The sequence below is a fragment of the Phalaenopsis equestris genome, unplaced genomic scaffold, assembly GCF_001263595.1.
Source record: "Phalaenopsis equestris unplaced genomic scaffold, ASM126359v1 Scaffold000167, whole genome shotgun sequence".
Taxonomy (NCBI): domain Eukaryota; kingdom Viridiplantae; phylum Streptophyta; class Magnoliopsida; order Asparagales; family Orchidaceae; genus Phalaenopsis; species Phalaenopsis equestris.
Window position 1 is genome coordinate 287,020 of NW_018164609.1, and position 14,737 is coordinate 301,756.

A 14,737-nucleotide genomic window follows, 5' to 3' on the forward strand; every position below is an offset into this window, starting at 1 on the left:
CATACATATATATATATATATATATATTTGTGTGTGTGTGTAAATATAAAATTTTAGTTGTTGGATATCTGAATATATAAAACTTGTGTGGCATTTAAGTAAATGCCTCATAATTTTAATTTTTATATCAAATATAATTTGACCGGTCAGTTGCTATTTGCCAACCCCTAGCAACCAGTGTAGTAACGTTACACTTTACCATGCAGAAGCCAGCGGTCGTAATGGCAACCAAAGTGGCGGCCGTGATGCGTGGAGCCCATCGGGACGAATTGGGCCTACTGTCTTCAAAACCCTAGATCTAATCCATTGGCATCAGCTACAGAATGGTGAGACCTTGAACGCAAGCAAGCACAGGCAACGAAGGAATCTACCGAAGAGTGAGCCGAAGCTCCAACAATGGCCATCCCCTTCACCTCCGGGTGCTCCCCCCTTCTCTTCGCCATCCTCCTCTCCCTCATCAACTTCGCCCCCAAAACCCAGGCATCAGCAACGCCTATTTCCTTCACCTTCGATCATTTCCCTAGAAATCTCACCTTGGACTCCGCTATAGCTCTCTACGGCGATGCCACGGTTGAAGATTCCGCCATTAGAATGATCGGCGCCGGAAAGATCCTTTACAGGAAACCTTTCAAGTTCTTGTGGGGAAAGGGAAACCCTGGGTTCTCCACCTATTTCTGCTTCTCCATTTCACCTTCCGGGGCAAATAACCTTGCTTTTTTTCTTGATTCGGCTGATCCACGGCTGTTTCGCATCTCAAAAAACATTCTTTTGGTGGAACTTACTAGCAATGCCAGCGGTGGTCACGTCGGGATTAGGGTTGCTCGTGAATCAAATACTGAAAGCTGTAATTTTTCTTCGAGTGATGATATTGTGAAAAGCGGGGGGAAGCTGCATTCTTGGGTCGAGTATGATGGGCTTTTAAAGAGAATTGAAGTGAGGTTGAGCAGATTTAGAGCTTGGAGACCTGTGAGTCCATTCATCTCCTGTCCAGTTGATATGTCCAGTGTCTTGCAGATGGAGGCACTGCTAGTGGGTATAAGCTCATCAAGTGATCATTCTACTTCGACAGAAAGAAATTCAAATCTCGGCAGCTTTATCTACGCTTGGAGCTTTGTAGTTAAGCATGGAGCTTCATATCGGATGCATTCCGAGCCTCTTGATCCTCGTGCATACCTTGTGGCTTCTGAGGATGGATCCAAGATTCATCAGAGAAGTAGTTACAGCAGGTTCAATGTCATGGCATGGTTGTTTGGGCTTGTTTGTGGTGCTTTGATGGCATTCATGGTGGTTATTGCGTGGAATGTGATTTCTTGCCGGAGTCCAGTTTCTGCTGTGAAGTTTACCGTGCACCCTGTGGAAGCTGGCGATGAAGAAGCTGTGACGGTTAGCGAAAAAGGTACAAAAACTGCACCGACCTAAAAAGATAATGGAGGTCTGCTCTTCACTGTAAATTTAGATGTTTCCACGCTTTAGTTTCAGTATTTGAATGTCTTGTATGATGGAAAATGTAGCTTTTGCGCCAAGTGTTCGCAAATGCTGCAATTTCCATGTGAAAGTAACTGTTTTAACAACGAACTCTTTGATGGCTTAAGATAGAAGCAGAGCAATGTGGTACTGATTTCCATTTACAAGCTGCTAGTTGTGGTAAATGTGTGCATTTAGTTATTCAACATAATTTTCAGCTGAATGTTGGGGTTGATGTTCTCTGATAAATGTCACGGTATAATTATGTTTTTCTTTCATAGATTATGTTTTCTTTTCATACTATATCTTGAATGTGAAGGCTTGTAAATTGACTCTTTTATTGCAAGTTTTCTTCGATGATGTTATAGTTTCTTATTTTCATTGCAATAAATATTGACATATACATTTCCAACTTAAAAAACAAAATACATAATGGTAAGAAGATAGTATCAAGTTACATCGTATTTAGCTACAATATTTTTAAACATTAAATAATAATCAAACATACAAGAGTTAATTTATTTATAAATTTTGAATTGATAAGTAATTTGGTTTTATATTCATTTGATTTGCAATGTCATAAATTTGAAGCTTTTATGTTAGAAAATGTGATATTAGGCAATAATTTAATTACAAGATGTTTTCTATATTAGAGTAATTCAAAATTTAGAGAGTTGGGAGTGTGTATAAATATGTAATATATATATATATATATATATTACATATATATAACTGATATATTCATTAATTTTATATATATATTCAATTGTGAATAAAAAGAAAGTAAGTTTTTTCGTCATATGGTATCAGAGCTTCGTCGAATCTTTCCAGTCTACATCTTTCGTCTTCCACATTAGTATTTGGGAATCGTTCGTCTTCTTTTGCAACTCGGGCCTATTCTGGCTTCGTCGACGTCTTTGACTGCTTCCTGTGATGTCATCGTTAGTAGCTCGGGCTCGTTACGACTTTGTCGATGTCTTCAACTGCTTTCTACGATGTCATCTTCTGAGGATAGGACTCATTCTGACTTCATTGAAGTCTTTGATTGCTTCTTGTGATGGCATCGCCTAATTCTTGTAATTCGTCTACTTCAGATGACGCCATTTGCATCTACCTAGCCTTCGATTTCGTCTGCTTCGAACGATGTCATCAGCATTTATTTGAAAGCATAATATGCATGTTACCGTTGTTCATCTGCATCTGCTTCATCCGCTCGATTTGTGTCGATGAGATTAGGGCTTCGATGAGGCCGACGTCTTCTTAGATTGATTTCCTCAGTTGTTGTGTTCCGGTGTATGCTTCCTTTGCTTAGGTTGATTTTCTCGGTTATTGTGTTTGACCTTTTTTGACTTTGCTAGTTCATTTTTTTTCCTTTATTCAACGATCATTCAATTTATTATCTCCTAGTGCTTTGGCAGTTTGTCCTTTAGCACTGAATGACATCGATTATGGTGAGTGAACACAAACACTTTGAGATAGATTTGGTTTCATGAGCGGCTAAGATTATAGATGAAAAACAAAATATCATCAATTAGTTTTGCTGGAATAAAATTGTTAGACTATTTAAGGAATATTTTCCAAGAGAGTCACCTACTTAATAATCTCCCAGCTGATAGTTAGTCGAATTATTCTGAGTGGTACAAATATGGAACTCTATCGAATCTGATCAATCTAGTCATATTCTTCATTGCAACTGTGTTAAAGATGTGATGGAAGAATTGACATTTCTGTTTTCTGGGATAGAAAATATTTCTTTAATTTTTTATGTATGCAAGGATTTCTATCGAGTTGAACAACATGATCAATCACTTAACACATATCACATGCACTTTAACTTATGTAAGAAAAATTGAACTTGATAATGCCCTTCAGTACCAATGTCCGGATTCAGCAGACTCAGAGAGATTTAACGATTATTATGAGTTTTCTATCTAGCCTCAACTCTTAGTATGAAGATGTCGAATCACAAATCTTATAAGACCCTGGATGCACTACTCTGAGTTTGTTTTATACCATCTTTCGGTGCCCCCCTCTTGGTTGGTTTGAGATGTTCATCATCGTTATCCCTGCTCTTATGAGGCACGAGTGACCGCCCGGTGGAATGTAAATCATTTGTTGGAGCATGACCCCCAATAGATGTAGCTGCGCTACCTTTGAGTCTTTTATTTTGCCATACATGTTTGGTCCACTGTCCATTTATAAGAGGGAGTCCCCTCTTTTTTGCTCGTTCTTTTTTCCTTAAGCCTTTATATCCCTTTTACTTTTAGTTAATGCAATATGCAACCTTTCAAGGATGTATTACACTAAGGGAAGCCTATACTAGAGTATTGCGTACAATTTCGAGTTCTCATGCCTCATCCATATAACAATCTAGTGCTCTTGCTAATCAGAAAATACATACATTAGTAAATTTCAGCCTCAGGATAGTTATAGAAGTGGAACTCCGAATTCTTGAAATTAGAGGTTGAAGGTTATGTGCTATTATTGTCATGAACTTGGTCATACGAAAAGAACATGTCAGAAGTTGCTTAAAAAGAACCAAAAGGTTTCTAAATCACAAACAACTCACGTGGTTACTACTAATGACACTTCTCTAAGTCAGACTCTTGATCTGTGCAGATGAATATGCTAAGTTCATCAAATTTTAAGAAACAACCAAGAAATTCTCATCTATCACTACCCTTACTGAGTCAGGTAAGTGATACTTGTTTTCTTTCCTCTTCTACATAATGGATCATTGATTCGGGTAATATATATCACATGATAGGTAATCCAAAACTCTTTTATACCTTTCATATGCATCTGTCTTCCGTCACTTTAGCAGATGGATTTACCTCTAATGTTCTTGATTCTAACACCATCAATATTACACCTATATTGCCTTTAATTTTTGTTTCTAGTTTACCTTAATTCGATTTTAATGTTGTTTTTGTTAGTAAATTTACATATGCTCTTAATTGTTGTATCTTATTTTTTCTCGAACATTGTCTAACTCAAAATCTTATGACAAATAAGATTATTGATAAAGGATGAGAATGTTGGGGTGGGCTATACATTTATGATAACGAGATACCTCGACTCGTAGCCTGTTCCGATGCCTTATCTCCTTTTGAGATCTGTTGTCGATTATGACCATCACTATCAATGTTGAAAAAATTGCACCCTCAGTTTCAGTAGTAATCATCTTTAGATTATGAGTCGTTTTAATTTGTCAAACACCATCATTTGTATTATGTTCCCATAGTTAATAGTGCCCATTTTGGTGGCATATCGGCATTGTCGGGGTATATTTTAATTCTTTTCCCGGTGAATAAACCTTTTTTGGATCCATTCAAGTAAACCATAGTTTTGGGTTAGTTTATTTTGATGTATGGGGACTTTGTCCTATTTTATCTGATAGGTTTAGATATTTTATCTTTTTTGTCGATGGTTTTTCTCGTATGCTTTAGCTTTACTTTATGAAATCTTGTACCAAGTTATTGGCTTCATTGCTAATGAGGATGTCATCATTACCATTATAGATGCCATAAGAAGTCATTTTAAAGGTCAATAGTGCCATGATGGGATATGTCGAAGTAGAGAAAGTTTATCAATTGGTGGAAAGGCATTGTTTTGAGGAATTTGATCCTAGGTCTTATATAGGAAGGTCGCGGAGTGACCTTGTTGGCGGCACAATTGAAACTTGCCAAAATAGGGCATTTGGTTGACATTGAAGGTAGGTGGCCATGTATTTTTGGAGGAGGGTGGGTTAGAGAGACAATGTTGGTTGTATTGATATTGATTTAGTATGTGTTAGTTGGGTAGGTTGGTCATTCTTGTTGTTGGAATCATTGGGATTTGAAGAATGGCTAGGTTTAAAAGCCAAGTTTGTGCTAGGAAGAACGATAATTTTCTTTTGCGTTTTCAAATTGAGATGTGCTTCAAGGTTAACGAGTTGTTCATATAGTTCATCAAAGTTGATGAGTTTCACAAACATGAAGAGCAGAGCAAAGTGATTGTAACCATCCTCGAGGAAATTAGAATGACAACAGGAATTCTTAGAAAGAAGCTTCATGATCAAATCAGGAGTTGAATTGTTTAACATAGTGGGTTCATCAACCATCATCTCTATATATTGCAAATTAAAGTTCTTGTTTGCATGCCTTTGTTAGAAGACGGAGTTGATCTTTTAACTGATTAAGATGACCATGAGTAGGCTTGGCATAAGTTTTATACAATATTGTCCATGCTTCACAAGATACTTTTAAAGACGTGATGAAGGGGAAGGAAAGATTTGGCTATGACACTTAGAATGAGTGAATCTTATCAAATCTAGAAGCTGTTATTTTGATTTTTTTTGTTCTTCAATCATCTATTTTGACAATCGGTAAAGGATGAGGACAAAATCAATCAAATATTATATTCAATAAGGGGCCCGGAATTCAAAACACCAAGAGTTGTAGTTGGTAGATGTGAGCTTTGTTGATTTAAGAGGTAATTTTGATAGAGGCAACGGAAAAGATTTGGAGAAAAGGGGCTGTTGAGAGGATTAGAGACGAGTAGCTATAGCTGATGAGACGAAAACATGGTCTTGGGGCTGTTATTTGTGCTGACCCTTGCAGAGAAAAGAGGCCTGCTTTTAAAAGCTTAGAATATCTTTGATTTGTATCTTACAATATCATGTGTTTTGCTAATAAAAGAAAAACTGAGAGAAAGTAATTACAGGAGAAATTAGAAAAGTAATTAAACACGACAAATGCTATAAGTAATATTGTGAATTAATGGCAGCAAAAAATTTAATATCTTATGATTGCTCATGTTGGCATGACTTTGTTAGGTATGAAGTTTCATGGAAAAGAGATTTTAAAAATAATTTATGAATGGGTAATAAAATCACTTGGTCATGTACAAGCTTAAGAACCTTCCATAAAAAGCTTAAGGTGAGATATGTACCATCCATGTCTTGCAGTTAAGAATAAGGCTTTAAACCTCCTGCACCAGAATGCGCAGGGAAAAAAAAAAGGAATGAGAACTGTTTGGATCACAAAAATCACAGCTTAATCAGCACATATTTTGATGCATAGCAAGCATATGAAATAAATTTAGAAAAATCATAACTTGATCTCATATAATTTGGTTGAATTAGAGATCAGATAAGCTTTTTAGAGCACGAAAAACTTGAATGATCTGGTGCATTGCGTCGAGTCTGTTGATGCATGGATTAAATCTCCTTTATGTGTGTGTGGCCATGGGCAATTGTAAAGGAGGCCTTCCTTCTTAAGTATGATGGCAGCAATCGGGAGGCCATCAAGATCCCCATCCCATTGCCCACCAAATTCATCTCACTTTGAACCACACGTCGGCTAATTCCAATCGCACCGGGGCGCACTCTTTATTCTTTATTTCGCAATTTGTTCTCGAAGATTCAAGTATCAAACTTATCAAACCAATTGTGCTTTCAACACTTCAATGAAAAATATGCTCATATGATATGAAAATGATGTGCATTTATGTTGGTTTAGTTGTTTTATTTTTATTTTTAATTTATATTTGATGTAACATGCCTATGATTGGTTTAATTTATTTGTTACAAGCTTGTGTGTATATTTTTTAATGTGAATTATTTTGCTTCATTGCAAACCTTGACAACTTCAAAGGGATCCTACTTCTTATACTGATTGAAATAGCCCATATCTTCAAATTTGTGACATCTATCCTTATTGTTTCATCTAAATAAGTTTGTGATTGGTTTGTTTATGTGATTGAGATTTCATCTATATCGTTTCATATTGATTTTTGATTTTATGATATAAATTTTTAATGTTGTTTAGTCTTATTTACATTTTTTTTATTTTCTGTGAATGTTTCTATTTTATTTTTTATTATTATTATCTTTTGGAGTGTATAAAGGGTTTTTTTTTTTTTTTTTTTTTTTGCAAATCTTTGCCTAAAATAACAATTAGTAAAGTACAAATTGTAAATTTTCTATGTTTCTTTGTGCATCCCGCCAATCCTAGGTTTGAATTAGTGAATCTAGGACCCTGAGACATCTTGCATATATAGTTATTAAAACTTTGTTTTGCATTATCATTTCAACAAGTATGATGTAATAATTACGTTACTTACTAAAACAACCAAAATACAATGTATTAAATCATGTGGGCTATGGTCCTGCACAATAAAAACTGATTTATTGTTCAATATTATATTCTTACATTTGATGGAAGATATTGTTGGGTTGTCTGAAGCCAAAGCACGACGACAGACAGTAAGGCTGGCTGGCGCTAGCCATGGGTGCATATGTCCCCACTCTTTTGGTGCCTCTTTTGGTGCCTAGGCACTTGGACAGTGAAGTTGGCACATAGGCGCCGACCTTTAGGAGCCTAAGCTTGCGCAGCAAAAAGCCTAGCGCACATGCGCCAAGTTTGGGCGCATATGCGCCAGGGGCAGTTTCTCGCAGATTTTTGGTTTCATGTCCAAATTCAAGCTGCGAAAAGGCTGAAACTTCATGAATCTTCTTTTTGTATTCTTTACGAGCATCCTGGTGAATGTGAGAAGTGTCGAAGAGATGAATTTTTGTGATTCGGCTTGATTCTTGCATCGTATCGGAGATAGAAGATTGCGTAGTAAGTCCTGTGAGTTTTCTTTGTGTGTGAAGAGGAAACTTGTGTGAGTTCTTTGTAAAACCTTCTGAATTTTATAGTAGAAATTTCTGGTAGTGCGGCTCTATGATTTTTTCCCTTTCTCGGGTTTTTCCATGTAAATTCCCACGTGCTTTTATGATTGCTTTGATTGTGCTTTCTACTTAAGGTTTCTTCCGATTTTCTCGAATTGGTGTGATCCCGTCATTCCGCGGAATGTTTTAATTTATAATTGATCCTAAGGCTCTTTAAGTTGGGAATTATTTGGAATTTCCTATCTGAAATGATCTTTGAGATGTTTTAAAATAACTAGATAATTTGGAAGATTTCTTTGCATGCCACCCTTTGTTTGATTTTATAAGAGTAAAAACAGCTAACATGAAATTAATGTGAGATGCTCAATTTTATTGATGTAATGATACAATTGAAATAAAATTAACATGGACTATATGAAACATAAATATTAAGAGATATTTTATGAATCAATGATGTGACAAAAAAAATTGCTTTCTTTTTTATTCATAATTTAAAATATTATGAAATATTTATGAACACTCTCAACTCTCTAAATTTGGAAAAGCTCTAATATAGAAAAGATATTATAATTAGATTTCTTTTAATTAGGTTACATTATATCAAGTTTCCTGATATATGAACTTCATATTTATGTCTTTCATAACACTCACCCTTAAGCTGCAGTATAGATATTTATCATACCCAGTTAGTTATAAATATGGGTGACTCTAGCTCTATTAAAGACGTTTGTGAAGATATCTCCTAATTTTTTCTTAGTCTTCACATGAGCTGCAGAAATTAGATTCAGATAAATCTTTTCACAAACAAAATGACAATCTATCTCGACGTGCTTAGTTTATTTATGATGACATAGTTTGAGGCAATGTGGATTGTAGCTTGGTTATCAGACCACAACTTTGCTGGAACTATCATTTTAAAACTCATATCGATCAAGAGTTAGGATATCAACTTCAGTTCACTCGAAGCTTGTGTCATCACTCGATACTCATATTCAACATCGAATCGTGACGCTATATTGTGTTTCTTACTTTTCCATGAAACCAAATTACCACCAACAAAGATGCAATATCCAGTAATAGAACTTCGATCAATCTTGGAACTTGCACAATCTGCATAAAAAAATGATATTTTTATGTCCTTGATCCTAATATAAAATATCTTATACAAAAGATCCCTTGAGGTTCCATAATATTTGTTCCAAAGCATACCAATGATAAACTGTAAGGGAAGAAATAAAATGATTTATTGTGCTAACTGAATGCACAATGTTACTATGAAGTGATTTAATTTCCCACTAACTTCCTATGTCGTTCAAGATCCTTAAAAAACTCTTAATTCTGGGTAAGTTGTTGATCAGAAAGCATCTTAGTACTCCATGGTTTGACCCCTAATTTTTCAGTTTCTGCTAAAAAATCTAACACATACTTCCGTTAAGATAGAAATATACTCTTCTTACTCCTTGATATCCCAATCCCCAAACAGTACTTCAAGGAACCGCTATTTTTTGTGCTGACTTGATTTTGAAGCAACAATTTCAAAGATAGCTTCCATGCACATCGTTTTCAGTAATCATAATATAATCAACATAAATCACAAATAGAATTATTCCTGAAGCAAATTGCTTATAGAATACAATGTGATCATTTCTACTTTTCTCCATCCTAAACCCTACTGATTGGCTAAATTTTTCAAACCATACTCAAAGGCTTTGTTCCATATAAAAACTTCTGAAAAAGACATGCTTTCTAAGACTCCCCCTGAGCAACAATCCCAAAAGGTTGATTCATGTATACATCCTCCAAAAGATCACCATGCAGAAAAGCATTTGTCACATCTAACTGGTGCAGTGGCCAATTATTCCATATAGTCAAGGACAAGAGTAGGCAAACTAAAGTGAACTTAGCTATCCGAGAGCAAGTGTCAAAATAGTCTATCCCATAAGTTTAAGCATAATCCTTAGCAACCAACCGAACTTTGAGGCGAGCTATAGATCCATCAAACTAAAATTTAACTACAAAGACACACTTATAGCCAACAACCTTCTTGCCAGAAGGTAGTTCAATTAGTTCCCAAGTTTCATTTTTAATTAAGGCATTCATCTCATCAAGCATCATTGTCTGCCATCTATAATGGGATGGAGCTTGCTAAACAGGTCTTGAAACAGAGTCAAAAGAAGCAATAAACGAGCAAGAATTGCAAGACAACTAATTATAGTGAACATGAGAAAATGAGATAGACACATTGATGTTTATCTATTAAAAGAGCAATAAAGTAAATTAAGGTTACTGGGAGGAGGATCCATTGAGGAAGATAATACAGGTGTCAGACTATGATTAGAGGAACGAGGTCTTCTCAAGTAAACATTAATAGTAGGTGGTCAAAGCTGGGGCACTAGAGGTGAAGCTAGAGCAGAATCTGAACTTATGATGTGATACATTAACAGCTCATCAGAATCTTATGATGATTTTGGCATCAATGAGAAAAAAAATGGGATTTGTTCATGAAAGATAACGTTAGCAAACTCATGTACCTATTTAAGAGAGTAAAAACATCGATATCCTAAACAAAATAAGTACACCTAAATATGCATGATCCAATAGTAAAGGAGAAATAATAATTAAAACTTGGTAGTGTATGGTTCTATAGAACACTTGAATGCATCTAATTGATAAAAAAATATACAGTAAAAAAACTGCATCAGCTTATTTTATGTCCATAATTGCTTAGGCACATTTGTTTAAAACAAAAGCTTTCAAATCGTCTCAAGACATCTTATTTTATGTCATGTACTTTTAAAAGGGTCTATAAAAATATTATTTAGCATTGTCACTTCTCGAAATTTTAATTGAAATATTGAATTGAGTTTTAATTTTGACATAAAAAATTTAAAATTATGACAGGTATCCCATTATTCATATTGGGTTTAATATGCCTCCACTTAACCATTTACCTTGTCTAATGTGTTGTGTATCTATTATGCAAAAATCATAACTTTATTTATTTATTTATTTATTTATTTTGTGAGGATTGTTGAAAATGGGCAATACTTGTGCAGGGAAAAACTTGAGATGGATTTATGCGTATTTGATGTCAACTACTAATTAACCACCATTACTTGACATGCTCACTTTCACCACGCTTTCTTTTTTGTGCAACTCATTTTATCATAACAAGCACACAAATTATTTATTTGTAAGTTATTTCTCTTGACAACTAGTGCTCTACAATTAGTGTTGTTTTAGTATTTATGCTTCAACAATTTACTTGTGTGACAATTATAAATAGTCATTTTTGTCGATCATTTCACTTGCTACATCAGGATGTATTTTCTCGGAAGAAGTTTGATGCGCGTGCTAATTTCTCCCTCTTCAAATCCATTGTTGAAAATTTTTTTGGGCGCCACCCAAATCCTAGCTGTGATGATGCGTGCAAGGGTGTGGACAAGGAGAACACCAATTGAAACTTGGTTTAGATCAGCCACATCTCAAATGTTACGATTCTCCTCTCAACACAATTAAAAGACAGATCTTATAACCCCAACATAATAGGCCCCTTTATGCAAGCCATTCCATACCATTTCTCTTAAATCCCGGAATGATACCAAGCAATGTTTGACTAATGCACTTCTCCATAATTTTACTTGGGATTTTGTTGCGTTTAGAATTTTTAATTAATCAATAAATTAATTGTTGCAAAAAAATTTATAAAATTATTTATTGATTTCTATGCTTGAAAATCCAGATACTTGTTTAAATTTTTAGCTCGTTTAAATATTCATTCACTTATTATAAACAAATCAAATTCAAATATTGAAAAATTTAAACAAACCAAGCTTGAACAATAAATGAAAGCTCAACATAATCTCCAGTCAAGTCCGAACTTTGATATACACGGCTCAATTACAACCCTTATGATATACTCGGCTCAATTATGATGAACAAGAGTTCCTTTTTTGTTTCAATGTGCAAAATGCAAAGCAAAGCTGTTGTAGTGTGGAATATTTTCCTCAGCTAATATAAATGAACAAAATATAGATGATGTATATTGAATGCATATAGACTACTTGTAGCGTGGAACATTTTCCTTAGCTAATCATTCTAAATCACAGCATTAGCAATGATGTCCATTAGTTGAAAATAAAACGAAGACGATGATTTTCAGTGGAACATTAACTAAACAGAACATCAAACAAAAAATTGCAGTGTTTCAAAGCATCGAACGAGTTGATTCTCAAAAAATTCAAAATAAAAGCATAAAACCAAATCAAACTACTAACTATGACACTAATAATTCCCATTCAACTAAGATTTGGACTCTGCTCAATTACAAACTGAGCTTGCAACTGGAAGTTGCAGAAGCTCCCACCTTTCACGTTTCCTGAGCTTCCTCTTCCTCCTCATAATATCCCTCTTCATCAGCTGTGGCGTCCTGATACTGCTGGTACTCTGACACGAGATCATTCATGTTGCTCTCAGCCTCCGTAAATTCCATCTCATCCATTCCTTCGCCTGTGTACCAATGCAGGAAAGCCTTCCTCCTGAACATTGCAGTGAACTGCTCACTCACCCTTCTGAACATCTCCTGTATCGAAGTTGAATTCCCGATAAAAGTGGAGGCCATCTTCAAACCGGTTGGAGGGATGTCACAAACAGTTGACTTGACATTGTTCGGAATCCACTCCACAAAATAGGATGAGTTCTTGTTTTGCACATTCATCATTTGTTCATCCACTTCCTTGGTGCTCATCTTGCCCCGGAACATGGCCGAAGCTGTCAGATAGCGCCCATGCCTTGGATCTGCAGCGCACATCATGTTCTTTGCATCCCACATTTGTTGGGTGAGCTCCGGAACTGTGAGGGCACGGTATTGCTGAGAGCCACGGGAGGTCAGGGGAGCAAAGCCAACCATGAAAAAGTGCAGACGTGGGAAGGGGATGAGATTAACAGCTAGTTTCCGAAGATCGGAATTGAGCTGACCAGGGAATCTCAGGCAGCATGTTACTCCCGACATTGTCGCTGATATTAGATGGTTCAAGTCCCCAACTGCTCATAAAGACCAAAGAATGTCAGAAATGGAAACTGGAGTGGGTGTTTAACATTGAACAGAGAAGAATGAACTTACAGGTAGGAGTCGAAAGTTTAAGGGTTCTGAAACAGATATCATAAAGAGCCTCATTATCAAGGACCATGCATTCATCAGCGTTTTCCACGAGTTGGTGAACTGAGAGAGTCGCATTGTATGGCTCCACAACTGTATCTGAAACCTTTGGAGAAGGGAAAACAGAGAATGTCATCATCATTCTATCAGGGTACTCCTCCCTGATTTTAGATATCAGGAGGGTTCCCATGCCTGACCCAGTTCCTCCTCCTAATGAGTGACAAACCTGGAATCCTGGGAAGAATAACACAGATTGAACTTTGGTCAACTAATCATAGCAAACAACAGACAAGATACTTCAAGAATGATCACAGGGCAACCCCAAATCAGAGTCGTAAAAAACAAAATAAAATACAAACTGTCACAGAGTTTGACAAAAATAAGCGACTACTCACCAGAAACATAGAAAACAACTCCTAACAATGGCAGAATACATGTGAAACTAGTTTGAAACCCTCGGAATAAATTGAGTCAAAGAAACCCAAAAATCCGAGTATCAAAACAAAACATCAAACATTGAAAGCGGAATAAACAAAAGTCACCCAGCAACTCGTAGCCTCGCATGGAGGGAGAAGAGAGAGAGAGAGAGAGTACCCTGCAGACAGTCACAGTTCTCAGCCTCCTTGCGGACGACATCAAGAACCGAATCTATGAGTTCTGCTCCCTCCGTATAGTGTCCCTTAGCCCAGTTATTTCCTGCTCCGGACTGACCGAACACAAAGTTGTCAGGGCGAAAGATCTGACCATAGGGGCCGGACCTTATGCTATCCATGGTGCCGGGCTCAAGATCCATGAGAACAGCCCTTGGTACAAAGCGCCCGCAACTGGCCTCGTTGTAGTATACATTGATCCGCTCAAGTTGCAGATCTGTGTCACCTTGATACCTTCCGGTGGTATCAATGTCGTGCTTAGTGCACACCACCTCCCAGAACTTGGCTCCGATCTGGTTGCCGCACTGCCCGCCCTGCACATGAAGTATCTCACGCATCTTGACAGGGAAAGAAAGATGAATCTAAGAAAGTAGGAAGAGAGAGAGAGAGAGTCTTCAGAAGTGCACGTGAGAAAAATGGGCAACTGATTTAGGGCTATAAATAATTGAAGGGAGCGGCCGCAAGACCAGCAACGTCTATTTTTCCCCCCAATTTTCATTCTGCTGGCTAATAAGGGCCGTTGATTTTGAAGTGTTGGGGGTGGACGGACTGGATTGGCTCTTTCGGATTCAAAATTTGAATTTCAAATACGAATGGATGACATGGAGGGTGAGAGGTCCGTTGATTGAAGGGGAAAGGTTTCGGAGGAACTCCATTGGGATTATTTAATAACGAGGCTGCCATTTCTCCCTCAAACTTCAGGATGAAATTAAAATTTTATTTAATTAATTATTCTAAAAATAATTATTGGTATAATTTTATGAAAAATATTTCAATAACATGGCTTAAAAAATTATATATATATATATA

At 36.3% G+C, this 14,737-nt stretch overlaps 2 protein-coding genes across 3 annotated transcripts; one reads left to right on the forward strand and one right to left on the reverse strand.

Annotated features, from left to right (window-relative positions):
• Positions 1-178: 178 nt before the first annotated feature.
• LOC110022087 (L-type lectin-domain containing receptor kinase VIII.1-like) lies at positions 179-11,257 on the forward strand. 2 transcript variants are annotated; one of them, XM_020720876.1, is made up of 2 exons: positions 179-1,396; positions 11,176-11,257. In XM_020720876.1, the coding sequence occupies exons 1-2, from the start codon at positions 397-399 to the stop codon at positions 11,223-11,225; spliced, it is 1,050 nt and encodes a 349-aa protein (XP_020576535.1). In that variant the 5' UTR covers positions 179-396; the 3' UTR covers positions 11,226-11,257. The 2 variants fall into 2 exon arrangements, with proteins under 2 accessions (XP_020576535.1, XP_020576536.1); XM_020720877.1 differs by lacking the exon at positions 11,176-11,257 and adding an exon at positions 6,695-6,762.
• A 1,017-nt stretch (positions 11,258-12,274) lies between these two features.
• LOC110022085 (tubulin beta-1 chain) lies at positions 12,275-14,343 on the reverse strand. Its single transcript, XM_020720874.1, has 3 exons — positions 13,872-14,343; positions 13,242-13,511; positions 12,275-13,162 (listed from the first exon to the last, which is right to left on the reverse strand). Exons 1-3 carry the CDS (start codon positions 14,263-14,265, stop codon positions 12,489-12,491), a joined length of 1,338 nt encoding a protein of 445 aa, XP_020576533.1. The 5' UTR covers positions 14,266-14,343; the 3' UTR covers positions 12,275-12,488.
• Positions 14,344-14,737: the final 394 nt, after the last annotated feature.

What these genes read in the sequence shown, in the direction of transcription:
- LOC110022087 (XM_020720876.1), top strand. Translation starts at nt 397, where the DNA reads ATGGCCATCCCCTTCACCTCCGGGTGCTCCCCCCTTCTCTTCGCCATC. An exon ending in TGTGACGGTTAGCGAAAAAG is followed by an intron (nt 1,397 to 11,175) that starts GTACAAAAACTG and finishes ATACTTGTGCAG; the next exon opens with GGAAAAACTTGAGATGGATT.
- LOC110022085 (XM_020720874.1), bottom strand. Translation starts at nt 14,265, where the DNA reads ATGCGTGAGATACTTCATGTGCAGGGCGGGCAGTGCGGCAACCAGATC. An exon ending in GAACTGTGACTGTCTGCAGG is followed by an intron (nt 13,512 to 13,871) that starts GTACTCTCTCTC and finishes TATTCTTCCCAG; the next exon opens with GATTCCAGGTTTGTCACTCA. An exon ending in TAAACTTTCGACTCCTACCT is followed by an intron (nt 13,163 to 13,241) that starts GTAAGTTCATTC and finishes CTTTATGAGCAG; the next exon opens with TTGGGGACTTGAACCATCTA.